General features: G+C 22.8%; 2 protein-coding genes across 2 annotated transcripts; both read left to right on the top strand.

Moving 5' to 3' along the window:
* Positions 1–4,065: 4,065 nt before the first annotated feature.
* On the top strand, positions 4,066–6,242 carry LOAG_07084 (hypothetical protein; the record flags this gene model as incomplete). The annotated part of the gene is made up of 5 exons (XM_003142618.1): positions 4,066–4,210; positions 4,425–4,552; positions 5,097–5,239; positions 5,666–5,785; positions 6,113–6,242. 5 exons carry the CDS (start codon positions 4,066–4,068, stop codon positions 6,240–6,242), a joined length of 666 nt encoding a protein of 221 aa, XP_003142666.1.
* Positions 6,243–8,139: 1,897 nt separating this feature from the next.
* Positions 8,140–12,210, top strand: LOAG_07083 (hypothetical protein; the record flags this gene model as incomplete). Its single annotated transcript, XM_003142617.1, has 8 exons — positions 8,140–8,216; positions 8,736–8,785; positions 9,418–9,543; positions 9,907–10,017; positions 10,294–10,437; positions 10,696–10,789; positions 10,985–11,129; positions 12,040–12,210. The coding sequence occupies 8 exons, from the start codon at positions 8,140–8,142 to the stop codon at positions 12,208–12,210; spliced, it is 918 nt and encodes a 305-aa protein (XP_003142665.1).
* Positions 12,211–15,815: the final 3,605 nt, after the last annotated feature.

Raw genomic sequence — 15,815 nt, 5'->3', positions numbered from 1 at the left:
AAAAAAAAAAAAGTATTGCGGAAAGATTTTGCATAATGTAAAAATATTGAAAGAATTATTAATATTAAAGTACTAGGAATACTTCAAAATAGCTTAAATGGTTTATTATGCAACAATTAAGACAAAGTAAGGAATATTGTCACCTAAGTGTGGTAATATTAATTGGATGTGACATATTGTTGTTACATGGCAATGTTTTCTTGTAAAATTTGTATTTAATTTATTCATTTGCTAATTTTTAACCTAATTTTTCGATCGATAATTCGTATTAATTAATTCGATTAATTTTAATTGGTAATTCTTATTGTTAATGTATTTCAAGCATTTGCTATATCAAATAAGCAAGTATTACAATTAAATGATCAAATTTTAAATGTTACTATTAACATATGTATTTGTTACTAGAAATATTAAATGAATTTGTTAAATGGAAATATTTTCTTGTAAAATTATATTTGATTTGTTTATTTGTTAAATGAAAAAATACAATTTCATAATTAATTATCATTAGAGTAATTATACCTAACATGTTCAAATAATTCATAATTTTTTTTCGCTTAACAATTTTACATCAAATATTTCTTTATTTAAAAGAAAAGAAAAAAAAACTTTTAATTTGAATTTATGGATAGCGAGAAGATAAAAATTAATTGATATCATCAAAAAATGTAATCTATTTGAGAAAATAATTAAATGGAAGAGACACAAAGAGTGAATTATTTTTGTGAATACTATTACTATCATCAAATCATTTGCATTATTACTATCATTTCATTTTTCCACACTATCTAATATCATTTCTCAAATCATCAAAAATAATTACTGACAAGAAAATGTAAAGACAATTTAAAAATTTGAAATTAATAAAATCTATTGTTTCACCTGATGAAATTTCTTCATGTTGAATTTATTGAAATGAAAATGTGATATTGAACATGTCAAATTTTTGATTGGATTTTTAAAATTTTGATAACAGGCAATCTTTCCGTATCTCATCATCCGTTCATAACCATACATCATTCCGGTTTTCCGTTTAAATGAATTGTTTTAGTTTGTGGAATGAATTTATATCGAAAAAAATTTTTATAATTTTACACTATAGCACTTTTATGCATTTATTAAATTTTATTTTATTCCTTTCTTAAATTTTCCTAACTTCTTTTTCTTCTAAAATGGGAACATTTTTTTTGTTTAATTTTCAAAATGTATAATTTTGATTTCAAATTTTAACTTTTCTATACTTTTAAATTAGGAATTATTAATTAATAAAAGTATTTGTTTCGTTTCTTTTTTCCTTACAAAGAGAGGAAAGTGCTAATTAAAAACATCTTTACGCATTTTAAATTTGGTGTAAAAGGAATTTAATGTTTTTCGCACCGAAATGAAAATATAATTATTTTTTAATTTTCCAGAAATTTCCATCAAATTCCTTCCAGCGTTTTTTACAGTTTTTTTCTGAAATTTTCCACGGATATTTTCTGGAACCTTCTACAGATGATTTTCTGGAATTTTCCACAATTGTAGGTATTTTCTGAAATTTCCCATAATTATTTTCGGGAATTTCCCATAGATATTTTTTGAAATTTCCCATAGCTATTTTCTGGAATTTTCTGCAGGAAATGTTTTCTGGAATCCTCTGTATAGATATCCTTTGAAATTTTCCGCAAACATTTTCTGAAATTTTCTATGAGAGTTATTTTCTGGAATTTTCCATAATAGTTATTCTTCGGAATTTTCCAGAGATATTTTCTGGATTTTTCCATAGGTATTTTTTCGAGTTTCCTAATATTTTCTCTTGTCCAATCATTTTCGCTGATCATATTTTCTTCCAATTTCTATTGCAAAAGAAGTTGCAAATTTATTGCTTGAATTTTTTTCTTTTAGCTTATCAATTAAGCATCATATAAATGTTATCACATATCACAGTGTAGTGCGATACTTTTTCAAGGAGCAATTTGGAAAATTGAAATTATCAATTTTCAAATTCCAAATTATCGATATAAATCGATAGAATTGTGTTTTACCCAAATTTTTTTGCAATTTTAGACATTTTTAGATTTGATTCAGTTAAAGTATTTAATTCAGTAAACATTTAGTTTCAATTTTTCCTCCTTTTCTTTGGCAAATTATCTTTTTAAAAATAGCAATGATATTTTTTTTCAGAATAAAAGCAGAAAAAAAAAATTGAATAAAACTTATGTACGATATTTTCCATTAGTTAACAGAAAATTACGCATATTCATATATAATATAGGAACTATGGAAAAGCATTATTTATTAGAAATATTAAAATTATCAATGAACTTTTTGAATTTACAAAAATTTGGAAAAGTGTTATTCATTAAAAAAATTAAATCTATCAATGATTGTTTTAAATTAACAAAAAAAAAAGAAAAAAAACAAAATGACAAAAATTGTGCATTCTTTTCGTCCACCAATTATTTCTTTTTTTTTTGATAAATGTCTCAGTAAATTATATTTGAATGTATGTTAACATTAAAAATTATACTCGCTATGAATTCATATTTATTATTAAATTAAATTAATTATATTAAAAATAGCAAATTGAAAAAGGTTAACTTACTAATAATAAAATTTTACATTAGTAAATGGAAATGGAATAATAATGAAATGATTTTAGTGAATTTTTTCGGCAGTAAACTAAAATTTTAAAATAAAAGAAAATGCAACAGAACTGTATTTCATGTATAATAGTAAGAATTAAGTGATATATAATATGAATTTAGGAAATGATTTTTTTTTTCTTTCCCTACCTTTTCTTTTCTTCTCCCTCTTTTTTCTCCATTTTTTCCACTGAAATAATAACGAATAATGCCATTGTTAATTGTTACTTACATCTTTTACACTTCATTTCACATCATTTAGTTCATAAATTTTATCTACCAAAATACCTCTCTTAATATTTCCATCCTTCTCTCTCTCTCTCTCTCTCACACGCACACACACACACACACATATATACACATTCTTTTGATCATTTCTCAAGGTATGACACCTTTGTGACGCCGTCATATTGGGAATATTTCCATCAAAACTATTTCATATTTAATGAGACTACGATAAATCCATTTCCGTGCAAAGAAGATCAGTATTTGAGAAATTTGTCACATTACTGAATCTATCAATTTTTTTTATTTTTCAATCATTTCTCAATTTAATCAAATATCATTTAATTTTTCATTAATTCCTTAATTAATTTGGTATAATATTGCAATAAATAATGATTTCAATTTGTATCAAGCTTCATTCTTTTGCTATGCAATTTTTTATAGTCAGTTACTTTTACCTAAGACTTTTTACTTATTTTACTATTATTTCTTCATGTTTACAATTCAAATTGACAATATTAAATTCTTTGGATTGCAAATAAATTGCTCTCCTTACTTTTTTTTAAAAAATTAATTTTAATCCGACGGGTAAGAATGAATTTCATACTTCCGTATGTAACTTTTAGTGTTACCTCCAGCAAATTATTATAATCGCAATAATTGACTTTTGAACCTGATTTGTAATTATTTGGCCTCAATTTGAGCTTATTAAACCTGAGATATCGATTTGGCGAATGGATGTTGAAATACAAAATTGAAAATTCAAAGAACCTAAAATTCATAAATAGGCTATTTACGCAAAAGCATATCTGCAACAAATGTTTATACATGTATATATCGATCTGCTGAATTTGTGATAATTTTTTAAAATTTTTGGAAATTTTTTTTAGAATTTTATTTATTCTTCAAAAATAAATATCCATTTATAATTAAATGCATTACATTTATTGAAATTATTAATTGCCATTGCTTAATTTGTTGCTACCAATACTTTTTCAAAGAAGTTACTTGAAAAAAAGAAAGTGTTATTTAAAAAAGAAAAAAAGAATATAAGTTCTGAAAATTGTAAGAAATTTGAAATTATTAAAATTTTGTATTTGTTACTAAATTTCGAAAAATGCAGTTTTTTGAACTTTCATGACGTGAAATCACGTGAAACTATTTGGAATAGAATTTATTAAAAATTTGCATAAATTAATCAATTTTGTTATGAGAAATGGGAAAACATCGACGTGATGAGAAGGATTTCCATTTTGATTATTATTTTTTCCGTTGTCTTGCAAATGTTACAACAATTCTTTTTCCACGTATCGAATGGGCTGTACTCTTTATGTTTGCTACACTTCTTTTTGCTATTGCTAGTAAGTTACTTTTAAAAATATAATTAAATTTGAAATTTAAAAATAGATAGATAATTACAATATAATTTGGTGAGAAAAAAAGTAATTAACATATTTCTTATAATGGCTTCACAGTGATTTATATAAGCATTAGTGATTTGTCAAAGAATTATTTAGCAAAGTTAAGTAAAAAGGTATGTTGAAATGATTGGTGATTATAGGCTAATGATTACAGGTGAAGTATTAACGTTTTTGATGGGTATGGTACCAGGTCGAATATATCAGGCATTAGTAGATAAAAGTAAATCGGAATTCTGGCATATTTTTATCATTGGCTCAATTGCATATATTGGCAAATGTGTGGTAAAATAATTATTAAAACAATATTTTCCTTTTGTTTTTTTAAAAATTTAAAGTTAATTTTGATAGATTTCGTTTGTTTTTTCCCAAAAAATTTAAACATTTTGTTGTTAAACATGTGAAATTCAATTTTCCAAATCATTTTTCATTTTATTTTAAATTAAATGTATTACTTTCTAATATATCCAAATTGTTATTATTCTTTTAGTTTATAAATTTAACACCTTCAGATCAATAATTTGTTGAATATTTCAAATTTTTGATATTTTCTAAGAAGCCTAGTTGACCCAGTTCTGAATTAATAACGATAATTTTTATAGGAATGATTTACTACAAATACAAATACTTCATTCTTTTTCCAGTAGTTCTGTAAACTGATACGATTATTTTAACACTTTTTTTTTGTTTAGACTATAAAATTTAATTTCAGGCTTACCCAAAAACAAATAATATGATAATTTCATTTTGCATAATTCAAAATAAATGTTATCATATATGGAGTTTTTTTTTTCTCTTTTTTTTTATTTCATTTTTTTCTATTTTTCAGTTAATAGCATTGAAATCGTTCACATCATGGCAACTTTATTTAAGTTGGCGTAAGAATGCGGTAATCAAACTTCAACAATTCTATTTTAATAATCATACATACTATAAAATCAATAATATTGATGATTATGGAATCGATAATCCGTAAATTAATTTTTAACATTGAAATTTTTAAATTATCGGTTAATATAATTTTTCGTATAATTCCTTTCTTTTTGTTAATTTTTGATTTACTCACTAATAGACATCACTTTTTTTTTCTCCACTATTAAAATACTTTCCAATTCTTTGTTCTTTTTCAATCACAATTACTTAACATAAATTAATGATATGATAATAATGAGGAGTGAAATTAATTAATTATTAACAGATGAGTAATAATATATCAATTACTCTTTTAATTTTATCTAATTTTGAATGCTTTTTTCAATTTTTTGATGCATAATTTTAATTCTTTCAAAATTTTATTCAAATTTTGTGCTTTCTTTTTTAATAATTTATTCAATTATTAATATGTATCAGAAGTTAAAAAAAAACAAGAGTAAAATAATTTTAAAAATTTTTTTGTAGTGATCAACGTATCACACAAGATACTGAAAGAATGTGTAATCAATTAGCAATTAATATAATGCCTTCTATACTAATTGGGCCATTTGTTATTGCTTTTTATACCTATAAAACATATATCACGTAAGAGATATATTGTTATTTGCAATTTTAAATTTATCAAACATTTAAATTTTAATAATTTTACTAATAATATTTCATAGATATATATGGAAATAATATTATTTGATGTTTTAATTTATTGTAGTTTATTGTAAATTTTCATGTTTTTAAATATTTTTTGAAATATATTTAACAACAAAATAATTCATATAATATTGAGAAAGATCTTTTTTTTTGTTTTAAATTCCTGTAGTTCCTAGTTATAAAATGTTCATAGAATTGGATAAATGTAAGTTGACATTTTCTAAATCGTAATTAAATTAAATTTTTGTTTTCTGTTTTATTTAGTACTGGCGGTTTGGGTATTGGCATTATCTATGGTTATTTCGTCGTTGGCGTTATTGTCAACAAATTCCTTATGTCACCGATGGTCAAATGGAATGCTCGAGTACAAAAAACCGAAGGTGACTTTAGGTAACAGGACTTTATGTTTTCTAGATTTTTCTTCTCTTTCTTTATTCCAATAAATTGATAATGATAATTATTACCATCTCTCTTATAACTGCAATTGATGAAATTGATTTTTTTTTCGAAATATGTTGGAAATTCTTTTTAAAATATATTAAATTGAATTTTTCAAAAAAATCCAAAAAAATTTCAATGTTTGACTATAATTTTTCTAATGTATTTGATAATTAGATAGTTACTAAAATAAATTCAAGCTATATGGTTAAATAAGCTTCTATTCGTTTATACAATTAAAATCAAATTTAAATAGTTATTGGATTTTCCAAATAACAGACCAATTACTGTTTAGTTAAAATTTTTATTCATTTAAAAATTAAATAACAAAGTAAATTTGATTATTGATAAAAGGAAAAGAAAAACTTGCTCTGTAATTGTTGAACATGCTACCATTTGTCGTTTTGCCTTTAAAATTGAAATTCGATTAATTGGAAATGAGCGATAATGTTTCATAACTAAATAAATGTTTACTAAAAATTTCAACCGGATTGTTTGCATTATTAAATCTTCTCATCAGAAGAAGGGAAATCAAAATTGTCCCAATTAACTCTCGATATGTAATAATTTTATCAATTTCCGGTATAAACATATTTCAATACGGAATAATGCCGAATCAATTGCATTTTATGAAGCAGAACCATTCGAGCAATACGAATGCAATCGGATATTTATGTTATTATGGTGGCGACAATTTAAATTCATGTGCTGGAAATTACCAAATTTATGTAAGCTTATTGAATAATTAATATAAATTAAATTTTTGTAATCTGTTAATAACCAGATTGTTATTTGCGAATGTGAATGAAGAAGTGTTTATTTGTGAATATGTTTGTGATTGAAGTGAAAATTTTAGAATTACATGAGATTCATTTATAATCCAAAATAAAACCTGCCCTTGATTCTCTATCTTTCTTCTCTGAGAAATTCAAGTTTTTAATTATAAACTTAATATGGCAATACGAATAATTAATTATTTCTTGCTTAAAACATTATTTAGATGTTTGTATAGGCTATCACAATAATGATGATAGTACTAATAATACTCATGATATTTGAAGTTCACTCTAAATTTTCTTATCACTCATCCTTCCTTCTTTTTTTTGCTACCTATTCAATTTCTAAGAAGAATTGAATATTTCGTCATTCGATCAAATTTTAAAATCTATTTAGCATAAGAAATTCTCCATTTCATATTTTATTGCATTAAATTTTTATATACAAATGAAACCTTTTCATTATCAGTTTGGCAACAACTCTTTGATCATTACGGTGGAATTTTAAGTTATGCAATACAATTTATTCCAATATTAATTACTGGGCTATACGATGATTTACCAGTGCAAGATTTGGGTAGGATTATAAGTAATGTTAGTTTACGAATTCTTTATTTTTTTTTTTCATTTTCTTCAAATTTTGTTTTTATTTTGATATAAGGATTGGATATCATTCTACTATTGTCATTACTATTATTATTATTGTTATTATTATTAATTTCATTATTGTTATTATTATTAATGTATTGTTGATAATGATGATAATGACAATAATAATTAGTTCACCGAATGCTTTAATTTTCTTTTTATTAATCATTGTTAATTATTATCACCGCACTTATTTATTACTGTTATTCCTGTTATTTGCTAATATTGTAATATTATTATTATTATAATCATTAATAATAATTAATTTACCAAATATTTTACTCTTAAATTTGGAAATCATAGAAACCAACAAACAATAGCTTCGGATGTTTTTTTTTTTCTGTTGAAAATATTGCTAAATTCAATATGTTGAAGCAAATGGAAAAGTTTATAAAATGTAAAATAAATTTTTAGAATGCATTCATATATATGTATCTAATCAATAGCTTCACAAGAATAACAGATGTAGCACTTAGTACCGGTGAAATGGCTGGTATATTGCAACGGTAGGTTATTTAACCATTGTTGACCACTGACCATTGTTATGTCACATTTCAGAAATCTAAGGAATACTTCAGTAATATGTGATCAATTTAATTTTACTACATACCATAAAATTAAAAATGTATTACGATGAATTCAAAGTTACTTTTAATAGCAGTTCTTTCAGATGGCCTATTTACAATTTTTTTTTTTGTTTTAAAGAAAAGAAAAAAAAATAGCCATCTAACAATCTTTTTTTTCCGCTAAAAATTAAGAATAAATTATGTTGCATTGCAATAATTTAATTAATTAATGATTAAAAAATGCAAAAAAAAAAAATTTGTGAATGCAAAATTTTTATAACAAGTTTTTAAATTGCATAATCTTATTAGAAATTGAATTATTGATTGATTTTTTTCCACCAAATTTTCTCGCATTTGCACTGTTATTACTAATAAATATTAAAAAAAATTATTGTATTAAAAATTATTATATTTTATTAAAAAAAAAAAATGGATTTCTCTTTTTTTTTTTATTTTCAGTGTAGCAGAATTGATTCGTATATGCAAACATATGGACAATAATAAAATTGGTAAATGCAAAATTCCTAATTATTCATTTTAAATTTTATTAATCAAAAGTGAAAATTTGGAATTGATAAAGACATTTGCTCCAGCTGTTGTTTCGGAAGTATTTCAAATATTTAATTATTCCATTAATTGAATCAAAATTAATTTTAAAAAAACGGAAATTTTCAAATTTATCGATCAAATAATCAGAGCAATTCGAAATAAATATAAGCTAATACTTTTCCAAATGTTTTTTGCTTTTGAATAAAATTAATCAAGCATATCCGGTTGTCACATTATATTTTCTATGATATATAGTCTTACTTCTTTTATCCGTGAAAATTTCCAATCAATAATTAATTAATATTATCGTTCTTTAATATCAAACTTTCATATTGGAATAATTGATTTTGCGGTATACATATGTATGCTATAAATAGACGAAACATTTACTGAAAATATTTCTTATTCCTTTAATCTACTTTTTCTTTATTTTTTATTTTAATTACAATTAATTCACTATTTCTCATTAATTCAGTATTTCTTTAATTCACTTTTTCTTTGGTTTTTAATTTTAATTACAATTAATTCACTATTTCTTTAATTCACTTTTCTTTTTAACTCCAATTCCAATTAAGAAACAGTGTTATTTCAGGATACGATGATTTTATAGCTGATTCAGTATTTACAAAAGCTGATACTAATCAGTGTATGATATATGATATCCATAATATTAGCTATTCATTACCAAATCATTATCCCACTCAAAAGTTACTTAATGGTATTCATAATTAGAAATATTTTCATCATTTATTTTTTCACATCAATTCATGATAATGATTGTAGTAATATCCACAATATAAAGTCTTTTTTTTCTTTTCTTTTCGTAAATTTATGCATTGTCAATCATCGATCATATGGTCATTTTAATTGTCACCATAACATATGTTGCATTTAGTGATTAGATTTATTTTTTGCTTATCATCCTAATTTAAACTTTTTTGAGTTTTTTTTCCTCAAAATTTGAAGTATTTTTAGGCAAAAAAGTCTTCAATTATTCTGAAAATTCCTTTTAATATCTTAAAATGTTATCAAGTGTTGCTTCATTATGAACTACTAATTAAAATTTTTATCATTTTTATAGATTTTTCGTTTACAATTAATAGAGATGCAAGAATTTGGATAATAGGTGCTAGTGGAAGTGGAAAAACTTCACTCATACGAGTATTATCACAATTATGGCAATATGAAACTGGTACTATTTATGAATATTAGTAAATTTTCTAGATTAATTTTAAGTCTTAATCATAATTTGTAATTTTTTAAATTTAGAAGAAAGATTACCATGAAAAAAATAATTAAAGTGGTTGAATTTAATGTATTAAATCAAATTATTTTAAAAGATTATTTTAATAGGTTCAATTCTGTGAAATTTCTATTTGATCATATATGTTTTGGAATGTATTTCTTGAATAAATATTTAAAGGCAATCTCGAATATTGTATATCAAAATTTATTTATTTATTTATAGGATATATTAGATTTGGAATAAAACGTGGACAAATTTTGCGCCTATCACATACACCTTATTTTCCTTGTGGTCATTTAAGTTTATTTCAGCAAATTAGCTTTCCGGCAACAGGCATTTCAGAGAGTCTTAAAAAGATTGATAATGGTAATTATCAGAATGTATTATCAATGCAACAATCATATCTGTTTTCTTTTTTAAAAAAAAAAAATTTGGAATAATAGTCATATTTCGAATGAATAGATAATTTGTACTTAATTAGTGCTAATATTTGAAATTCGTAGGATGCATCTTTTAGTAACACAAGATTTTTTGGAATTTAAAAATTAATTTTATTCAATTTAAATCTAGTTCTAATAATTTCATTTCTACTTGAAAAAGGTTATTAATGCTATATTTATTCAGATTATGCTTCAATTACGATCATTTTGAAGGAATTAAAACTTGATTGGTTAATTGAACGTTGTGAAGGTCTTTTTAATCCGGTTGAATTTGAATGGTTATTATATTATTTATTTATTCCTTGTGAACTTCTAATTATTTGCATTTATTTGAATTTTGAAGTTCGATTAAAATCTATCAAATTTCAAATGTGCCTTTTCGATATTACTATATTTGGTTCTTGCAAACTTTGAATTATTTACATTAATTAAAACTTTTTTGATTTTGTTAAAGTTTCAAATATGTCCTTTAGGCAAGATACATTAACACGAAGTGAACAACAACGACTTGCATTTGCCCGAGTGTTGTATCAACAACCACAATTTGTGATCTTAGATGAATCAAGCAGTTCTATCGACTTAGAGATCGAAGAACACATCTATCAACTTCTTATTTCGGTATCATTTTTTTAACTTTTCAAATCTTTGATATAATCTTGAGATGAAAATTTAACAAACGCTTTAATAAGTAATTTCAATAACTAGTTGTTATAATGAGTATTTTTACTAACAACAATTAATAATGGTAATAATAATAATAATAATAATAATGATAATAATAACAATAATAATAATAATAATAATAATAATAATAATAATAATAATAATAATAATAATAATAATAATAACTGCCAAATCATGACTTGATTAATAATAAGTAATGTGTGAAAAATCCAAAAATGAAAAACTTAATAATTGCTACTAATTTTTAACAATTTTAATAGTAGTAATATTGATAAGGAAACAATTGACGATAATAATAATAACTAGTAGATTTAATAACTAATGATTAATACCAACTATAAGATTTTTGCCATTCATCAAAGTTTTCATTATGCAAATTTATTCTAGTAAAATGTATCACAGTTCATTTGATTATCACTTTTTAGGATTTGATTACAAAAGCCCTATTTACATTGTCTAAAATCTAAATATTCAGTTATGCACATATCGTCTAATTAATCAGTTATACATTAATTATTTAATTATCCAGAGAATTACCTAATCAGTCGGTTGTACATTTAGTTATCATGTTTGTAACATTTAATTAACTTTATGCATATGAATGGGACAGAAATCTATTCATTTAAATTAATTTACTCCCTTTTACATGAACTTCAAATGTAATTAATATTCATTTCCGCTTTTCTCAGACATAAAAAAAAGAATTTCTTTTTTTTTAAGTGTAAACAACACATAAATCTAATTTTACGATAATATTTCAATTTTTTTTAAAGCTTTTTAAACAAAAATAAAAAATAAAATTTGCTGTGATTGAATTAATTTATATTTAATGCTTTATTTCCAGAATAATATTGGCTTTATATCAATTGGTCATCATCCATCTTTCACTAAATTCCATGATACGATTCTACACCTGGATGGTTGTGGTAATTACACAATTCGATCATTGAAATCATTTAGTCCAACTTCCACCATTGATGCAATCAATTCCAATGATCTTTCAGATTTCACTTAATCTTTTTTTTAGGTCAATTTTTAAACAAAAAATTATTCGATGGAAAAATTTTCGATACAAATAATTGATAAACTTTGTTTATGCATTAGGCTATTGTCTCTAAGTTATTGCACTATTTTGAAATTACTTTTAAAGAATGAAACTCATTAATTAGTACAAATTTATGTTCTTCATCTAATTCTGCAATATTTTATATTTATTCATCATAACGTTGATTTTGAAAAAATGCTACAGCTTGGAAATAATTTGTAAATATATTTTTCATTTTGCATTATTGTTGTGAGATGAATAAAACTTTGTATTCTGTTTTTAATATTTTCAATATTTTTTTTAGCTACAAAAAAGAATTTCATTTAATTTAATTTTTTGTCCTTTCCTTTTTTCTTTGAGCTTTAAATAAGCAAAATTTAATAGCTCTTCTTTTTCCTTGCTTTTTTATTATAATTTAAAATTATACAAACAACAATAATAATTACAAATTATTAATAACATTTTTAAATTATGCATTTGAATAATTTTATAATTTTCATTGAAAATTCAAAAATTATTGGTTATTCCATCGGTAGTTTAGTGAAAAAAAATTAATTAATATAATAGGTTTAGATTTCAGATTCTCATTGTCTTCACTGAATTACGAATTGCTCATTGCATTTTCTTTTTTTTTTTGCATGCAACATACATGTTCATGTTGAAAAATGTTTCAAAATTCCGGAAAAAAAAACAGGATTTAGAAACTCGGTTTTAGATGCAATTTATTTTTTATTAATTTCAATAGTGATTTCAAGTATTATATTTCTAAAATATGCATTTCTAATTATATTATATTTCATCATTCCAGAAACATGTTTAGAATTAGAACAATCCAATGTATTATCTTATTATCTATTAAAATGGATTCAGAAACTTTCTATCAACTCATTAATTCGTATATTTTTTGCTAAAATAATTGGGCTTAATTATTAAAATTATAGGAGATTAGCTTTTAATTATTTTGATTTTAAGAATTAAGCCATATTTTTCTATGTTTGCAATAACAATGAGCTTATTCGTTTTAATGCCAAAGCTATTTGAAATTTGATAAAACGTCAATTGAATTGTCAACATCCGATATTATTCCTCTATCCGTTATCACCGTTAAATTAATTGGTAACACAAATTAGGGATGAAAGCACTCGGGTTTTATACTTCTTTTCAAAAAAAAAAACGGAAAAAAGCAAATAGAAAATAAAAATGGGAAAGACATATTTTGCATATGAAAGACTTCATTTTGAAAGAACATTACAATATCACTTATGGATAAGCATTCTCTTTTAATTTTCTTAATTTTTTTTATGAAATAAATCTCAAAAAAAAAATTAATTTAATATAAAAATTAAAATTTTTTAAATGTTAAGGTTAAACTTTCATTATTTTTTATTTCATTAAGAATAATAAAATGGATCGTTAAGCTTTTTTTTTTTCGTTTGTTTGGTTAAATAAAAAAAAAAAAGAGAAAATGATATTGTATTTTGTGCGCAAAATTAATTAAAATAACTGATGCAAGTAAAAAAAAAGAGAGGAAAAAAATTATCCATAAGTAATACTTAAGGCTCACATTACCTTTTTATTCATTAAATCTTTTCATGCTATTTTTTTTTTTTTTTTTAAATGAAATCATCTGAAATTTAAAAAAAATTTTTTCTTCCTCTTTTCTTTCATTAAATTTTCATACTTCAATTTCAATTTTCAATTATTTGCTTAAATTTGAATCAAAGTAAAAGGAAGAAGAGGCAATGCATCATTGAATTGCATGAATAATTAGGTAATTGAGCTTGAGCAAAGTTTCAGATTAATAACAAAAAAAAGTTTCAATTCAAATAAACATCATCCTTTTCATTTTTTTTTTCCTCATCCAAAATTTCATTTCTCAAAATCGATTAATTCATATTAAAATTTAAAACAAAAAAAAATTCGGATGGTATCTCATTTAAAAAATAAAATTATCAATAAACAATAAGGGTAAAATAAATGAAAGCACTTATTTGATATGTGAACAAATTTAGGTGAATATTTAGGATTAAATTTTAATTTCAATTAAATTTCAATTTCAATTAATTTCAAGATTCATTCTTCCGTAAATATTAAATGGTCAATTTCCATCAATTAATCACCCAAATTTGAAAGATATGTAGGGAATAATATAATATAACAAAACATTACAATCATCCATTCCGTAATTTTTTTCCTCGTAGTTGCCTGCGGTCTGCTCCGGACGGAATGATTGGATAATTCCTGAAATTGTTTTCTGAAAATATCCGTCTTCTTTTTTTTGTCCATTATTAAAATTTCAATTAATCCATTTTCATTTAAGATTGCACAAATGAATCTTAAACAATATTATTACGAATGAATAAATAAATTTTAAAAAAAAAAAACTCAAATTGTCAAAATTTTAATTTTCAAATTTGAAAATAATTCAAAAAAAAGGAATGTTTTAGCAAGAATTAGAAGAATTTTTTTTTTTCATCGCAATATTTTTAAAAAAAAAAAAAAAAAATGCGACATAATAAAATTATTATTTCAAGAAAAAAAAGCGGAAAAATTATAAAATTAATGAAATGTTTAAAACTGAAAAAAAAGGGAAGAACAAAAGAGAATGGAAGGAAATGTTAGCCAAATATATGCCGAAGAGAAAGTTAATTAAATTTTTCTGAAAAACTTAATTAAAATCTTTTGATCTTTGAAACTATTAAAGTAAGTAATGTGGAAAACGAATATTCAAGAATTATTTATTTATCATTTCTCTGTCCTATTATTTGCTTCATGTTTTTTTTTTCCACATTATTTGGAAGCTTGTTTCTTCTTAATTATCTGATTAATTTATCAGAAAAAAAATCACTATTCAAATTAAATTATACAAAAATTACTCAATCGTTGATATTCAAATTACATCGCAAAAGTCTTTGTCTTTGATATTCAAATTAAATCATAAAAAATTATCCAACCGTTGATATTCAAATTAGATCACAAAAAGTGATCCAATCTTTAATATTCAAATTAGATTATAAAAAAAATTACCTAATCTTTGATATTCAAATTAGATTGTAAAAAAATTACCCAATCTTTGATATTCAAATTAAATTCTAAAAAATTACCTAATCTTTGATATTCAAATTAATCGATGAAATCGGCTCTATTCCAACTAATGCCAAATTGTTTCGGGTGTTGACTTTTGCCTCTTATTTCATTCTAATTCAATTCCATACCTTGATAAAATCATTTAAATTTACAAAACTATCGATGTTTCAACAAAAAAAAAAAACTCAAAATTTATAAAATTTTAATAAATTTATTAATATATAAATAATTCCACACATCATTCATTAATTCGTGGATTAATTTTAATAAATTAAAATAATAATCGTATATTTTAACCATTGTAACTTTAAAACAAACATAAATTTATACTTAAATTTAAACAGAACTTGAATTGAAACTTCAATCTTTCCTCAATTAAAAATAAAATTTTTCAATCCATAATAACAAATTAGAGCTGAGCAAAAAAAAAAAAAAAAAATTAAAAGAAAAAAACGGGAAAGTTTTCTCCCAGATAATTTTAAAATTAC

This window comes from Loa loa, assembly GCF_000183805.2.
Source record: "Loa loa unplaced genomic scaffold supercont3.367, whole genome shotgun sequence".
NCBI classification, from domain to species: domain Eukaryota; kingdom Metazoa; phylum Nematoda; class Chromadorea; order Rhabditida; family Onchocercidae; genus Loa; species Loa loa.
The sequence above is the reverse complement of the archived record's forward strand: the minus strand, read 5'-3'. Positions and strand labels throughout refer to the sequence as shown.